Consider the following 17,412-nt stretch of genomic DNA (forward strand, 5'->3'; position numbering starts at 1 on the left):
GAATCCCAGCCAGCTGTTTCATGGGGGGTTCTTGTTTCCTTTCACTCTCTTGGTTTGACTAGCCAGGGGATGTGAGAGTTGGCTCAGCTTCTCCTTTAACCTGTTGGGGTTTTCTGCTCAGCAACAAATGTGCATGTTACTCAGACAGAAACTAAGGTGGGGGAGGTGAGGGATAGGCACTCCCAGCCCAGGATGAGAGGCGAGAATGGCTGCTCCGGAGGGCCCTGAGAGCTGAATGTTAAGGGAAAGTGAAGTAACATCACTGATGCATATTAAAAAGCATCTGGGCCAGGGCAGGTGTACAGCAGCTTGGCCTGATTGAGAAAATCCAACCTACTACAGGTGATGGGAGAAATCAGGAGGATACAGGAGCTGCAGTTGCTGAGAATGATCCTGCTAGGGGCCAACAAGGAAACCCCCCTCCTCCAAATAGCCTGGCCTTTACTCACTCTTCTCAAGCAAGGCATTCCACATGGGCAGTTTCTTCTCCACACACCCCCCGCCCCTGACTCTCAAAATCTGATTGCAAATTAATCTGTTTGATTGCAAAACCTGATTGCAAAGGAGCCTGTCTGTCATTCTCCAGCCCCTGTTCTCGCTGGAGCATCTCCCCTGCTCCCCATTCATGAACCCAGGGCTGGAAGTCACCCTCCCCCACTCCCCCAAAGTGGAGCTGTCTGCACACACTCTGCCCTGTAAGCAGCAATGGTGCTGCCCAAGCTAAAAATAAAAGGGGAAAGAGGTGAGACAGCACAGCTGGCAACATTATGAGCCTCCTTTCGTCAGCATGAAGCATTAGACTTAAAACCTCCCCCCTTGAAACACAGTTGCCAAGGTCTCAACCTGATGTGAGGCCACAAGCCAGCAGGAATCCAGATGCCTGCACAGGCAGTCCCCAGACACGGGGCTCACCCAACAGGAGTTTGCTTAGCCTGCGAGGGGGTCAGGGCCGGGGTGGTGTCTCCCTATGTGTTCGTAGCGCGCCCAGCACAACAGAGCCCTAACTAAACAGTAACAAAGCCACCCAGCACCTTGCAGGGCGGGATCCACATCAGGCCCTCCGCGCTGGCTGCCCCAGGCAGACACTCCAGCTTTCTCAGCCTGAGGACATGGGGACCCATGGCCAGTGAGCAGATGGGACCGTGTCTATGCCTTGCCAATGCTTACTCAAGCAGCAGTGTTATCAGGTGAACATTCGGAGCTGGGCCCAGCTGGCACCTGTTTGCCCAGCAGCCATAGGTGAGATCAGAGCCCCGAGACAGCAGGTCTTCTCCCCTACGGGTGTGGCTGTGAAGGGGCATCATCTTTCCTGGAGGGGGGTTCGCTCTGCGGGCCACCCTCCCCGGTTCCTGGATTAGCTCTCGGGGGTGTCTTTGGATGGCTGGGGGGGAGGATCCCTCACAAAAAGGCACCTGGGTCCATTGCCTTAGCCCTCAATCAGTGCAGATTCCAGGACTCCGAAATTAGCCAAAGACAGCCCAAGCCTGACCCACCAAACAGCACCGTCAAGCTCATCCAGCGCTTCCCACCCAGCAGCCAAAGGACGCATTGCGGGGCTGGAGGGGGAAAGAGGGTCCATCTCCTGGATCCTCCAGAAGTGCAATGGTTTAGAGAGACTTGCTGGGCTCAGCACACTTCACACCTTGTACCTGGGGCACGAGTGGCCTGGCACGCTGCCGCCTGGCCAGGGGGATGGAAGGCAGTGCTGGGGAACACAGAGATCCCATGTCTGGGACTCTTGCCCCCAGAGAGGAGCAGGCCCCTGTACTCTTACCCAGCTGCTTTGTTTAGTGGTTTTTCAACCATCTGACCCTTTTCTCTGGCTCTTGGCTCCCCTCCCAGGGATTTCCCCTCCCAGCTGCTAGCCCCCCCTGCCTGCTAGCAGCTCTCACCCCCTTAGAGCTCACAACTAGAATGAAGTTTGTACTGGGCTCTCAGGGAGGCATCCTTGGGGGACCCATCCCCCAGCACAGACGCAGATGGCAGAATGCTTCTGCTGAGCTAGCTACCACCCGTAGGAAGGGTCTACACTGCGCTAGGACAGCAGCAGCGCTATGGCACTGGAGCTGCACCCCTGCAGTGTAAACAGGCCTTGCAGTGACCCCGGCGTCCCCCCCATGCTCACGTTTGGTAATACTCAGGTCCCACGGTGGGAACGTCACTTCCCCTTCTGACAGGGCGGGGGGGGGGAAGAGGGAGAAGAACTCCCTGGTCCCCTGGCAATACTGACTGAAGGCATTAATGCATTAACAGGGAGTAGGGCGTCTCCCCCCACATCATCCCTGGCTGCACCATTGGGAAGCGTGCCAGGACGCAGATGGGAGCTAGCCCATTGTAAAGCCCAGGTCTTTGCAAGGTTCCCTCCCACAAACTATCACAGGGAAGTCCCTGTGATTTCCGCAGAGGCCACACTCCGTGCACCCCCGCTCAGGCCCCAGGTCCCCGGCTCCAGCCACCCAAAGCTGCTTGGAGGAGGGAGGGCTCTGCTTTTCCGACCGCATTGCCGTTGTCTTTCCCAGCCTCTAGCTTCAGCCGCTTTGGAGATGCTGATGAAAGCAAAGGCAGGACTGGGACAGGACGCCCAGGGCAGCAGTTTGAAAGTGGAAGCACCACATGCACCATCTGCGGGAGCACACGCTCCACAGGTGGCAGGCAGAGACATACCATCTGCTGAGCCATCTTCAGGGAGCGAGCAGTCACGGTTATATTTTTAGGACAGATTTCCTCCCTCCCACCTGCAGACGCACATACAGCCTTTTGGTTCTCTCTCTAACAAGTCCTTTCCTTTCCCCAGGCCTGCACCCCGTGCGTCAGCAGCATCGGGGCACATGGAAGCCCAGGGTGGGGGGGGGAAGGCAGGAATCAAGAGATGTTAGAGACAGGAGAAGCCATGACCACTTAAAGTCAGTGGCTCCAGCTTGCAAAGACTTATGGGAGATTTTCCCCCAGTTCTCCAGCTGAGGTGTAGCAGAGACCTGGGGATGGGTGAGGGCTGCAGTCCGGAGGGTGCACGACTGAGGTGTGTTAGCAGAGGTGTGACAGCGGGCCCAGGGCATGGCACCAGGCCAGGGATGATCTTGGCAGTTTCTCAGGCCTTCCTGAAGTCCCCCCTAAGAGACAAGTTCAAGACGAGAACAGCTGCAGACACCCAGCCTGCTGTATGTAGAACTGACAGGCCCAGCTCCCGGCTGCACTCCCTGAACCCCCTCCCCGCCCCTGCGGGAAAATGAGAACTTGCCACCTCAGCCTGGCCACTGCTGCGGCTGCTACTGCACTGGCCCCGCTCAGAGTGGGGAAGTGAAGCCAGCGCGAAGGGGAAGTTGTTGGAAAGTCAGACCGGAATGGGTGATAGGGAAGACAGAGCTGGGCTTGGTCACAGATGGTTCCTGTTGGGGGAAGAACAAGGGTACAGCTGCCCAGTCCTCCTCCCCTGCTGCATTATCACCAGCAGGCAGCTGTCTGCCTTCCCCTCTCACCATGGGACACAACTCCCCCTCCACATCAACCCTGGCGGTCACATGAGCACCCAGCACCTCTTGCAAGGCACACTCCAGAGCAGGCTGGACAGCAGTAAGTCAGAGACACTCAGGGGTAGGGTGGCCCAGGGACAGAACCAGCAGCCGCTCGCCTGCATTGTCTGTTATGCAATGGCCTCTCCTCCTGTGTGGATTTAGAACGGCTCCTCTCCCCTGCAAAGTGGCTGAGAGCATGTGAGAGACTCACCTGCCACAGCCCTGCACTTGACGCAGCTAGCCTCCAGCCGAGAGCTCAGGTAGAGCTGGGGAAGGATCCTCTCCAGCAGTGCTGGCAGCAGAGGGCCTGGCACTGCATTTCTGGAGCCCACCACCACATAGTTCAGCTGGCACTGCAAGCAACCGACTGGCTGTAATGGCTGGAGGCTCTTCCGAGCTGGAAAACCGAGCTTCTGCCTCCGCTTGCCATGGCGCCTGGGGAAGGGGCTCCAGGGGAACCAGCCAAGGTAAGAACACAAGGTCTCTGGATGGGAGGTGGAACAAACCAATCCCAGACGGACCAGGTGGTAGCAATTACAGCTGCCAAGCTGTCCGCTTTGTTTACATGGGCACCGAGGGCTGAGATGTTGACTCATCCCATCTAGCAAACAGGATTTCAGTGCAGTGGAGCAGCCCATGACTAGCCAGACAGGTGTTCAGCACAGGGAAAGCCCTGGGCACAAACAAGCCCTCGCACTTCCTGGGTGGCAAACACTGAGACAGATTCGGTGCAAGGGCCCCGCAGCAGCTGGGAGATGCACTTGTTTTCCAAAGGTGGGCGCTTAATGGCAGCTTGACTGAGTGGCTAGGCAAAGCCAATGGCACCTCGGGCAAACCAACCAGATAGACCAGGGGGAGCAGAGCCCAGGGGAGCTGCCCAGCTGGCTCATACAGCAGCAGGATTGTCACCTGTCCCAGAGTATTAGGAGAAGGCAGCCAGGTTTGGAGCAGAGAGATGTTTGACTATTTCTGGTCTCTAATCTGTGAGCAACACAGGACAATGGAGGGATTTTGCTACAGAGCTGGAGGAAGGTGCATCCTGACTTGGCAGTGTCTGCTTTGCAATTAACATTTCCATCATGACTAATCAGGCTCGTTCATGTTTTATTTGCTCGGCGCTTTTCTTTAATTATCAGGTCACTTGCTCATGTGTCATTCTGAATTGTGTTTTATTTTCCACTCCAATTCCCTGGCAGCAATTCTGGGGCAAATTCTGAGCTCGCTCACCCCAGAGAGTCTCTCACTGGCTCCAGCAAAGTTACCCTGGCATAGCCAAGATCAAGATCTGGCCCCGCCGGCACCAGTCCCCGAGGTGTGGGGTATTGGTGCTCCTAACAAGCTGTCAATTACTGCTCCAGGTCAGGGAGACAGCTCAGAGGGGCTGCAGGAGCCAGAGTTAAAGCTGTTCCCTTGTGGATCCGTCTAGTCTCTGTAATGCTTTTTCCCCCAGATACCCTCATTCCTAGAGCTGCTACCGAGGGCAGCCCAGCATGGGGACAGCACAGCATGGTCATGCAGGGATCTGAGGTGTCCCTTGTAACCTGAGCGGCAAGCAAATGGGGTCAGTGGGGCAAAGGGAGCCACGTGCTTGGGCACTGGAGGGAGATGCTCCTACCACTCCCAGCCAGCAGGAGGGTCTCTGTCCTGCAGAGCTTTCGAGGGTGCTGGGGGGAGGCCAGAGAAAGGCCCTGTCATCCCCCCAAGCAAAGGGGAGAAGGATGCAGGGCTTCACGAGGTCCAGCCCACTAACCCAGTGCACAGGGAAGTACAGGAGCTGCTGGGCTCATCCCAGGTGACTCCAGGGGGTTAGAATCACAGAACTGTCGGGCTGGAAGGACTGCGAGAAGTCATCCAGTCCTGCACCGTGCACTGAGGCAGGGTCAAGTAAACCCAGACTGTCCCTGGCAGGGGTTTGTCCCACCTGTTCTTAAAATCCGCCAAGGACAGGGATTCCACAGCCTTCCTCGGTCACCTGCTCCAGTGCTTCTCGCCCCTGGGAGTTAGGAAGCTTTTCCTAATATCTCACTTCAATCTCCCATGCTGCAGATTGGGCCAATCACATCTTCTACCTTCAGTGGATATGGAGAACAATTGATCCCCATTCTCTTTAGAACAGCCCTTCACCAATTCGAAGACTTATCAGGTCCCCGCTCGGTCTTTTTTCAGAACTAAACATACCCAGTTTGTTTGTTTGTTTTAAAATCTTTCCTCCTTGCTCAGGGTTGCTAAGCCTTTTCTCATTTCTCTTCTGGACTTTCTCCAGTTTTTCCCACGTCTTTCCTTAAGAGTGGCAGCCAGAACTGGACACAGGACTCCAGCACCAAGTAGAGCGGAACCATTACCTCCCATGTCTTACATACAACACGCTGTTAATACAGCCCAGAATGATAGTAGCCTTTTTTGCAACAGCATCATGTTTTTGACTCAGTCAATGTGTGATCCACTCTCACCCCCAGATCCTTTTCAGCAGCATGCCCGCCTTGCCAGTTATTCCCCGGTTTGTGGTTGTGTATTTGAATTGGGGGCCTGCATCTCTGCCCCAGCCTCTGGCAGTATGATTTTAAAGGTGAATTCACACCAGGCTGCCTAGAAGCCAGGGAATCCCCGACCCACACCGTTAGACTCAGACTCTAGGACTGGAAGGGACCTCGAGAGGTCATCGAGTCCAGTCCCCTGCCCTCATGGCAGGACCAAATACTGTCTAGACCATCCCTAGTAGACATTTATCTAACCTACTCTTAAATATCTCCAGAGATGGAGATTCCACAACTTCCCTAGGCAATTTATTCCAGTGTTTAACTACCCTGACAGTTAGGAACTTTTTCCTAATGTCCAACCTAATTCTCCCTTGCTGCAGTTTAAGCCCATTGCTTCTTGTTCTATCATTGGAGGCTAAGGTGAACAAGTTTTCTCCCTCCTCCTGTTGACACCCTTTTAGATACCTGAAAACTGCTATCATGTCCCCTCTCAGTCTTCTCTTTTCCAAACTAAATAAACCCAATTCCTTCAGCCTTCCTTCATAGGTCATGTTCTCAAGACCTTTAATCATTCTTGTTGCTCTTCACTGGACCCTCTCCAATTTCTCCACATCTTTCTTGAAATGCGGTGCCCAGAACTGGACACAATACTCCAGTTGAGGCCTAACCAGCGCAGAGTAAAGCAGAAGAATGACTTTTCGTGTCTTGTTTACAACACACCTGTTAATGCATCCCAGAATCACGTTTGCTTTTTTTGCAACAGTATCACACTGTTGACTCATATTAAGCTTGTGGTAGAGAGCATTCCGGAGAGACAGCTCCCAGCCTCCACCCCAGCACTGCCCAAAGGCCTGCTTCCACTGTCAGGTGGTGCTCAGCACCGCTCAGGATTAGGCCCTGAGGCAAGTGGGGATACACTCCATGGTGCTTCCCACATCCATAGTACCACACAGCCCTGTAGAGAACCACACCAGGTATCACGGGCAGAGCGGTTCCATCCCGGTGAAACACCAGCATGTCAGAGAACCCAAACTGCGGTGACGCCCAGCAGCAAGACCTCAGTAGGTCACACGGTTCATACCTATGAGCTGCTGCTGCTGGAAATATCTTGACCCTTTCTCTGTGGATGCCATCCCAGAAACAGGACTGTGCGCCCTCTGGCCTGCCCTCCCACTAGCATGGGCAGGAGCTGGGCACGCCCATGGAGGGGAGCAAAAACATTTTATTGCGTAAAACCTTTTCCATCCTTTAATCATAGAATATCCAGGTTGGAAAGGACCTCAGGAGGTATCTAGTCTAATCCCCTGCTCAGAGCAAGGCCAACCCCCGGACAGATTTTTGCCCTAGATCCCTAAATGGCCCCCTCAGGGATTGAACTCACAACCCTGGGTTTAGCAAGCCAATGCTCAAACCTCTGAGCCATCCTGGCTAGAAAACATTTCCTAGCTCATCCTCACAGCCCTCTAGGAGGGAGGGAGGCACCATTAGCCCCAGGTTTCAGAGAGGCTCAGTGACTTAGCCAGGGCCACAGAGACCGTCTGTGTCAAAGGCAGGATGAGAATGCAGGAGACCCCTGGCTCCCAGTCCTGTGCTTTCACCACACCACTCCTAAGAGCAGAGCTTGCAGGAGTTATGCGGTTCATAGTAAGTATCTTTCCGAATCATTTCGGAGTGGGAGCGGTGTTTGTCTGTATCAGCAAACAGAACAAGGAGTACTTGTGCCACCTTAGCAACTAACAAATGTATTTGGGCATAAGCTTTTGTGGCTGCATCCGATGAAGGGGGTTTTAGCCCATGAAAGCTTATACCAAAATAAATTTGTTAGTGTCTAAGGTGCCATAAGTACTCCTGTTCTTTTTCAGAATCATGAGCATCTGTGGATTTTATTTACTGACCTAAAGACACTGGGTTTCTGCTTTCCTTTCAATATTCTTCTCTGAGACCCAAAAAGTTGATCAACCAAAAACTTAAAAACCCAACTGGGATCGCATACAAACTGGACTTACCCTTTCCCCAGCAGCACATGGATTTTCCCAGCCACAGTCATAGGAACCAGCAACCCATGTACAGCAGCACATTCAGGGCAGCCCTACAAAAGGTGGAACAAAAGGGGATGTTAACCAGACCTGTTGATGCTGTTTCGAGGATTTGGGCATCGGCTGCCTTAGAGGCAGGTTGGCTGGTTCCCCTTTAAAGTGTGGACTCTCCAGCTTTTGCCCTGACATGCCCAGCTGCTGCCCAGCTCTCAGAGCTGCACAGCAACAGGGTCTGTTTCTCAGGCAGAAAATAATCCAGCAGCTGAGCTGATTTACCAGGTAAATAGGAGCAGCCTGAGACCCTGGCTCCACCAGACTTCTCTTGTTAAGGTCCCCCAGCAGTGCAAGCCCACCACAGCACGGGCAAGGGCAAGAAACTGTAGCTTGACTGTCCAGGGACATGTCACCACTGGGTCATCTAGATGTGCTCTGAGCTGGGTTAAGCACCACAGGGCTCAGAGGGCTGGCGGCTGGTCTGCACTCCCCACCCCTCCCCTCATTCTTGCCAGAAGGGTAAGGAAGGGAAATTGCAGTGAAGAAATCATGCTGCAGACAAGGCATGAAGGTCCAGCAGCAGCTCCTGAAACCAGCTGCATATATAGAGGTTCACCTGGCTATCGGGGGAGCAATGCTGCCCGTGACAGCAGATTGTGCAGCGTGGGCATGTCTGACCTGAGTCAGCCTCAGCATCAGAGTTTCTTTAACAGAGAGCACAGGAGGGTGAGGGGAAGATGAGACCTCCCCACCCCCAGCAGGCTATACAGTGACTTCCAGTTAGGAGAGGCACACAGCCGGTCTTACGGACTTGCCAGAAAGCCTCCATCGTACCCAGGACCACTCCAGGGGGATATCAATGCTGAGAGCAAAACTTTGCCACTACACTCACCCATCATCCCCCCCCATAGGGTAAGGGGGGAGAAAGCTGCACCTTTGACCTCAGTCCTATCAGCAGAGCGGGGAGTGAATAGCATGGCAGCTGTGGGCACTTGGGATAGCTATACCAGGCACACAGAACACCCACAGGCGCCCTCCCAGCTGACACTCTTGCTAGTTTAAAGCCCTCAGCCAATAGCCCATAAACACTCCACCTCCCTGGGAACTACCTGTTTTATGGAATTCCCAGAGTTTCCTCCCAGAGCCTGACTGAGCCAGCAGGCCCCAATTCCATCTCCTTACTCCACCCAGTGCAGCTGTGGGAGACAGGGGCCAGGAGTTAACTCTTTGCCTGCTGGAATTAACAGGGGCCAGGAGTTAACTCTTTGCTTGCTGGGATTAACAGGTCCCACAGGTTAACCCTTTGCTTGCTGGGATTAACAGAGGGCAGGAGTTAACCCTTTACCTTCTGGGATTAACAGGGCCCCGGGGGTTAACCCTTTGCTTGCTGAGATTAATAAAGGTCAGGAGTTAACCTTTTGCCTGCTGAGATTAACAGGGCCCACAGGTTAACCCTTTGTTTGCTGGGATTAACAGGGCCCATGGGTTAACCCTTTGTTTGCTGGGATTGCCAGAGGCCAGGAGTTAACCTTTTGCCTACTGGGATGCAGTTAGGGCCACTGGTCCTGCTCAGAGAATCACTGGCTCTAGTTTCCCACCGTGAGTGCCATACCCATGATGGGTCATATCCTGCCACAGGACTCTGTTGTTTCTTTGCTCGTTGATTTCAGTGGGAGCTCTGCCTGTGGGCCAAAGGGAGACCATGGCCCGGTAGGGCAAGGCAGAGAACGAATGGATAATGCATCCTGATGGCAATGCTAGAGTACAGGGTGGGAGGGGAGTGTCTCATCCTGAGCCCTTTCTTGAGATGATCTCTTCCCGGACGGTAAACGCGGGGTGATGGTGGTGGGATCTCTCCAGAGAAAATGATTGTCATTTGCATCGTGGGGTTTTCCACCATGTGCGAGGCACTTTCTAATCACCTCCAGCCTTGGGACACTTACCATTGGCAAACAAAGAACAGAGGAAGTGACTGTAACCTCTGAGCAGCATCTGTTCAGGTTCTTAGACCCTGCCCATCACCCTGGTATCTGAGTGGTCCGGGTGACAGCTGGCACACATTTTGGTAGTGCCATTTGTATGGGTTTGTTGCATAAAAGCTGCCCTCCTGCCTGGTGTTTGTCCTCATCTAGCTAATCTGTCGGTCTGTCCGCATGGAGGGTTTCCTGTAGGACCCCAGCCTGGCGTAACTGAAGCTGGCTCAGGTTCTTGCCAGCTCCACAGCAGAGGTGGGGTTCAAGAAGGATCTGAATGTGGGGGGGAGAGTTCCTGTCTCCTTGTAAAGAGGAAGGCGCTGCTGGCCCCGTGGTTAGGTGCTGGCCTGGGGCTCAGGAGACCTGGTTTGGATTCCCTGCTCCGCCGTACGTTGTGTGTGTGACTTTGGGCCTTCAATCATTTAGAGAGGGCTGAGATATCAGGGTCTGGATCTGAGCGTTGCTCAGCTCTCTAATAACAACACATGCTCAGTCTCTCCCCATCGTTGCCCTACAGCGTGGAGCATTCTCTCCCTACCAGCCGTGTCACAAACGCAGGGTCTTCATGCACTAAGCTTTGGAGCTCGGTTAAGAACACACGTTGCTGGGTGGCTGCTCATTTGCACGCGTTATTGACCGGAAGGGCGATCCAAGGGGAGCTCTGGCAGCTGCCAGGGGTTGAGGGACACACCATTCAGCTGCTGGCAGGAGCAATGTTTATTTTATTGGCAGGGTATCTCTGCAAACTTCCTGATTTACTCCCCGTGAGGAAGACAGCGATAATGCTGGCTGGGCCATGGCCCACCCTTCACTCTGGCTTCATTTATCTCGGAGGAGCACTGGAGCAGGGAGGGGCCGGGGGAAGGGAAATGAAATCAAACAGAGAGGGCATGGTTTTCTGCTGTTGATAACAAGCCCTACTTAGCCTGGGAACTTGGAAACAGTGCAAGGTGATCACAGCCAGCCAGCAACATCCCCTGTTTCCCATGATGCATCTCTTCTCAATAATTAACAACGACAATAATACCTACTATCTAGCCTCGTAGGTACGCAGCCTGGGGCCTGCCAGAGAGACTAAGGACAAACTCCCTGCAATCAGGAACTTACAGGGCTGTGTCCAGACCAGGGGTTTTTTGGCCACAATTTCCCGCCTTAGTCAACACAGCTCCATTGGTGATAGCAATGACTGGACTCTAGCGTAGACAAGGCTTCTGTTACAATTCGAACCATTTTGTTCTCTAACACTGCAGATAACAGGTCTAAAATGCCAGTGGCCATCCAGCCACCTGTCTACACCAGTGCTTCCAGCATTGCTGCCACTAGGGGAGCTGCATCAGTCTTAGCAACAGTAGGGAACGTTGGCCAAAAATCCCTAGCATAAACACAGCATCACTTAGCCACTACGTGGAGGTAAGGGATGAACGGGGCAGGTGAGGGGAGGAAGAAGGCTTGCACAGAAGAAGGTGATGAGGTTGCTTGTTTCAGAAGGGTAAATTTCACATATTGTGCACTGAATGAGGCAGGGTCCTGTTGACAGTATAGGCTGGGATCGTGTCATTAAAGTCCGTTTCACAATGCATATGCACAAGAGGCCTGCCTTCAGGCTGCATGGCCAGCATCAATTCTGGCATTTCCTATCTGCACACTGCATGACTTTGCAACCTTAACATTTTTCAAATTGACGTTTTTGTGCACTTTCCTATATATGTTACAAACCAAGCTGAAACAACAGAAATCTCATCCTGTGGAACCAGACAGAACCCCCGTGCCCCCAGATCATCAGCACCTTTAGATCCACACCACTCGAGCTAGCAGAGTAACCGGCAGCAGAGGTAGGCTGCTATTTGCCAGGTGCACCAGCCACTAGAGGGAACAAGACCCCCACTGTGCCAGTGGGTTTCACACATATTGGCTGACAGCAGAGGAATGGTGAGCCACAGGCATGCTGGGTTTCATTCCAGGTTCTGGAGGGGAGTGGGGTCTAGTAGTTAAAGATCCTTCTGCCCTTGTCCCCTCCCCCTGACCTACTCTTGCCCCAGCAGACTTTCTATGTCCTATCCAGCCCCCAGGTCCTGTCCTCTATCTGCTTCTATTCCCCCTCCCCCTCCTCCGCTCTCTGTTGCTCACCCCCCCAGCTGCTACCTGCACCCTCCTCCCCCCAGCTCCTGCCCCCCTGTCTCTCCTCCATTCCTCATCTCAAAGACCTTATACCCTCACACCTGGGGCAGGCCACTAGGGAGCCTCCCTCCTGTGCCCATTCCCTAGGCTGTGAGCTGAGCTGGGTCTCAGGCCAATTTTTAGTGGACCAATGTCCCCATCAAAACCTACCTCTGCACCATTGGTGTCAGCTGGGCCCTCTGGCTGGCAGGCTCCACAGAGTGGCCAAGGATGGGAAGACAGCTTGTGATTAAGGCCCTGGGCTTGCTCCCAGGTGATGCTCCCAGGGTCTGCTCCTGGTTCTGCCACGGACTCCCAGTATGCCTGCAGCCAACGCGCTATAGCTCTCTGTCCGTCAGTTCTCCACCTGCAACCTGGGCCCGGTGCCAAAGGGGATCCCCACGGCAGGGGGCTGTTGGCGGCAGCACTTGGGCAGTGCTGAGTCCTGCGAGGTGCTAGGAGACCAGCTGTGCACTTGCCCTGACAGCGTTATCATTCCACAGCAGGTGTCAGCTGGGCCCTGTCCAGTCCCCTCCCCGGCATGCTTCCCACTGCAGCGTCTCACTGGTCCAGGGGTCTGTGTCCTGCACAGCCAGCCACGCAGAGCTCCCTGTCCATCCCCAGGTTCAGTCCAAGGGTGGACATGGAAAAGTAAGGGGGGGGGGGCAGAGGCAGGGGGCCGGGAATTCCCATGCCCCTGCGGAGATTTGGGGGGGAGGGGGAATGTCAGGCTGCAGGCTGCACAGAGGTCTTGGGGGGCTGGGGGCAAAATCTGAAACTGAGACTCCCCCTCCCTTCCAAAAAATGATTGGGGGTGGGTCCTTACCTCAGGGGGTGTGACACAGAGGAGGTCAGGCCCTGCCCCTGGGAAGTGGGAGACCGGGGGGGTGGGTTGCAGAGTGAGCCCCCACCCCGAGTGGCGCTGTGACCCTGAGCACTGCTATGCCGCTCGCTCAAATTCGGCTGCTCTCCCCGCCCCCACCACTCATCCAGCTCTAGTCACGGGACGCTGGGATGAGAGCAGCCAAAGTGGGGAGCCCACTAGCCCCACGGGACGGGAACCACTGCTTCTCAGTAAGTGCGGGATGGGTTTGCCCTCCAACACGCACCCTGGGGCAGAACCCGACTCCCCCCTAGCCACACCCTCTGTCCCCCCACTTTCAGTGGTGCTCTGCAGCCCTTGAATTATTCCCTGGACCCATTGCCGCTCCCCCAGCCCAGGCAGGCAGCGTATCCAGGGTCTGGAGCAGGCAACGGGCGCCATGCCCACTGAGGAAGTGCCACCCAGCGCCAAGGCCTTTGGGGTTTCCATGGGACAGGTTAGCTCTCGTTAGAGCTAGAGAGACTGGTAGGCCAGCGGGCGCAGTGGCAGTGGTAGGGCAGAATGGTGGCATGGAATGGGCACAGCTTGGCTGGCCCAATGTCACGCCACTCATCACGGACAGCAGTCCTGGGTCCCGGCTCTGTGCCCATTAGCAGTGTGGTGGTGTTCCCCAGCGGGAGGATCAGGGCCGTGCGCATGGCTGTGTGGGGAGTCAAAGGGCTGGCTTCGGCGTGAGGGTTGGTAGGTGGCGGTTCTGAGCAAAGGCATCCCTGGGTGCAGCAATCGACCTGCTACGTTGGCACCTTCCCATTCCCTCTTTGGGCCAGAGGACAGCTCTCAGAGGCAGCCAGCGGCAGCAGCCTGCAAGGCAGCATATCCAGTGAGAGTGACCAGGAGGGACCTATTGCAATGGTTTCGTTAGTTTCACTGTGGGCTTTGATTTAGTTTCATTTTTCACCCGGTCCTTCCCCTGGCGACATGGAACTCCTCTTTTGGAACTGGTGTAAGTGGGAAGGGAGCAAGTGAGCTCTCTGCCCATGAAACCGGCTCTCCCGCACTGGCGCGGCTGATAAAGCTGTCTGGAGCTCTGGGTGTGTGACAGAGCTGCAGCAGGCTATGCCGGATTGGCTTCTGTTAATTCACATTGATTTTTTTGCAGAGACTGGAGGTGTTGGAAGTGCAATGCAAGCTAATTAAATTCCCATCATTAAAGAGCCTTCTGCAGCCAGTTCCACCCTGTCAAATCAGGAGCTCTGGCAAGCAGCCTGCTATGGGGTTGTTATTTGGCCAAGCAGAAGGGGAGAGTGTTAATCCCTCCACAGCCTAATTGCACAGACAGTGCGCTCCTGGCAGGGAGAAACAGGGCAGGAACCCACGGTCACATGGTGCTCGCTGGCAGCCATCAGCAAAGGAAACTATTTGACTTTCTTGTGCCCAGATCAGTTAGACCAGGGCCCACCCTGAGGAGAAGCAGCCTGGCCTCACACAAAATCTTGTGACTATAGATCACACTATCACACACTTCATTGCACTATGGCCCAAGTAGACATTACCTCAAAGGGCCAATCCTCCAGTGCCCTGCACCAGGTGTAGTCATTACACTAGTGTGAAGTCCATGCCAATTGGGTGCACAGTGCTACTAAGGGCAAATGGTGGAGTTTCACATGCAGTTGGCACGAGGGTAGATGATGGCACTAAGTGGGGGGCAGCAGACATCCAGCCTTCCTGCTCTCTACCCTGTTTCCAGAGCCCATTTTTCCTTGCAATTTGCTCTTGCCACAGGCAAGAAAAGCTCAGGGCAGCTGGGAAAAGATGCCATTGCACCTGGTTGCCTTTTAAAATCCCTCCAGGGTCTCTATATGTTTTGTCACCCAAATGGTGGTGCCAGGGGCAGCCGCCCTGATCCCCTCAGAGCAGCAGCTTTGCCCTGGCATTGTTCTCTGCACTGCCTTCCCCACACAGCTACAAGGAACTAGTGTGCAGAGCACATTTGGCATTGCACTGTTTCCAACACCTCCAGGAAAACCTGCCTCCTGCTGCTACTTAGTGGCTAGTTCTCTGAAAACATCTGCAGTCCAACAAGCTAACATAATCATAGGAGATTAGGGCTGGAAGAGACCTCAGGAGGTATCTAGTCCCACCCCTGCTTAAAGCAGGACCAACCCCAACTAAATCATCCCAGCCAGGGCTTTGTCAAGCCTGACCTTAAAAACCGCTAAGGATGGAGATTCCACCACCTCCTTAAGTAACCCATTCCAGTGCTTCACCACCCTCCTAGTGAAATAGTGTTTCCTAATATCCAACCTAGACCTCCCCCACTGCAAATGTTAGGAAAGGGATAGATAATAAGACACAAAAGATCATAATGCCTCTATATAAATCCACGATATGCCCACACCCTGAATACGGCATGCAGTTCTGCTTGCCCCATCTCAGAAAAGATATTAGAAATGGAAAAGGTACAGAGAAGGCCAAAAAAAATGAATTAGTATGAGCTTCTGTATGAGCAAAAACTAAAAAGACTGAGGCTGTTCAGCTTGGAAAAGAGATGACTAAGGGGAGATATCACAGAGGTCTATAAAATCATGACTGGTGTGGAGAAAGTAAATCAGGAACTGTTATTTACTCCTTCTTATAATACAAGAATCAGGGGTCACCCAATTAAATTAATAGGCAGCAGATTTAAAATAAAAGGAAGTACTTCTTCACACAACGCACAGTCAACCTGTGCAACTCATTGCCTGGGGATGCTGTGAAAGCCAAAAGTATAACTGATTCAAAAAAGAATGAGATAAGTTCACGGAAGACAGGTCCATCAATGGCTATTAACCAAGATGGTCAGAGAGGCAACCCCATGCTCTGGGTGTCCCTAAACTTCTGACTGCCAGAAGCTGGGACTGGATGACAGTTGATAATTGATAATTATCACTTGATAATTGCCGTTCTGTTCATTCCCGCTGAAGCATCTGGCCCCAGCTGCTGTTGGAAGACTCGACACTGGGCTAGATGGACCATTGGTTTGACCCAGTCTGGCCATTCTTATGTTCATATGTTACATACATCTGTGATGTGGTCAGACCTCAAAATGTGATTTTGCTGAAGGGCATCGCATGGAAGGAGAAGATTCTGCCCTTGCATCAGAAGAGACGACCAAGAGGGGCTGATGAAGTCTGGGTAAAATGTGATGTGTGTGAGAGAGAGATCCGGACGGGTCTGGCTGGACAGCAGGGTATTGCTAATTCACTCGGGACCCTTACTACAAAGGAGCAGATGTAGGATCCTCAAGGTACAAAAGGAGCCCTTAAAGATGATAAAGTCATTGCGGAGAAACTAAATGGATTCTTTGCTTCAGTCTTCACAGCTGAGGATGTTAGGGAGATTCCCAAACCTGAGCCGGCTTTTGTAGGTGACAAATCTGAGGAATTGTTGCAGACTGAAGTGTCACTAGAGGAGGTTTTGGAATTAATTGATAAACTCAACATTAACAAGTCACCGGGACCGGATGGCATTCACCCAAGAGTTCTGAAAGAACTCAAATGTGAAATTGTGGAACTATTAACTATGGTTTGTAACCTGTCCTTTAAATCGGCTTCGGTACCCAATGACTGGAAGTTAGCTAATGTAACGCTAATATTTAAAAAAGGCTCTAGAGGTGATCCCTGCAATTACAGACTGGTAAGTCTAACATCGGTACTGGGCAAATTAGTTGAAACAATAGTAAAGAATTAAATTGTCAGACACATAGAAGAACATAAATTGATGGGCAAAAGTCAACATGGTTTCTGTAAAGGGAAATCATGTCTTACTAATCTATTACAGTTCCTTGAAGGGGTCAACAAACATGTGGACAAGGGGGATCCAGTGGACATAGTGTACTTAGATTTCCAGAAAGCCTTTGACAAGGTCCCTCACCAAAGGCTCTTACGTAAATTAAGCTGTCATGGGATAAGAGGGAAGATCCTTTCATGGATTGAAAACTGGTTAAAAGACAGGGAACAAAGGGTAGGAATAAATGGTGAATTTTCAGAATGGAGAGAGGTAACTAGTGGTGTTCCCCAAGGGTCAGTCCTGGGACCAATCCTATTCAACTTATTCATAAATGATCTGGAGAAAGGGATAAACAGTGAGGTGGCAAAGTTTGCAGATGATACTAAACTGCTCAAGATAGTTAAGACCAAAGCAAACTGTGAAGAACTTCAAAAAGATCTCACAAAACTAAGTGATTGGGCAACAAAATGGCAAATGAAATTTAATGTGGATAAATGTAAAGTAATGCACATTGGAAAAAATAACCCCAACCATACATACAATACGATGGGGGCTAGTTTAGCTACAACTAATCAGGAAAGAGATCTTGGAGTCATCGTGGACAGTTCTCTGAAGACGTCCACGCAGTGGCAGTCAAAAAAGCAAACAGGATGTTAATAATCGTTCAAAAAG

General features: G+C 52.8%; 1 protein-coding gene across 10 annotated transcripts in view; it reads left to right on the forward strand.

Annotated features, from left to right (window-relative positions):
* Nucleotides 1–3,496: 3,496 nt before the first annotated feature.
* The window catches only part of CBFA2T3 (CBFA2/RUNX1 partner transcriptional co-repressor 3), a 112,326-nt gene continuing 98,410 nt past the window's right edge, over nucleotides 3,497–17,412 (forward strand). For 3 of the 10 annotated variants that reach the window (XM_050922640.1, XM_050922644.1, XM_050922647.1), the window contains exon 1: nucleotides 3,499–3,979. In XM_050922640.1, coding sequence (XP_050778597.1) covers nucleotides 3,941–3,979 — 39 coding nt within the window. In that variant the 5' untranslated portion in view covers nucleotides 3,499–3,940. Of the gene's footprint in view, nucleotides 3,980–17,412 lie in introns of all 10 variants that reach the window. The other 7 variants (XM_050922641.1, XM_050922645.1, XM_050922642.1 and 4 more) reach the window with 6 other exon arrangements.

This window comes from Gopherus flavomarginatus, chromosome 14 (assembly GCF_025201925.1).
Source record: "Gopherus flavomarginatus isolate rGopFla2 chromosome 14, rGopFla2.mat.asm, whole genome shotgun sequence".
In the NCBI taxonomy this organism is placed as follows: Eukaryota; Metazoa; Chordata; order Testudines; family Testudinidae; genus Gopherus; species Gopherus flavomarginatus.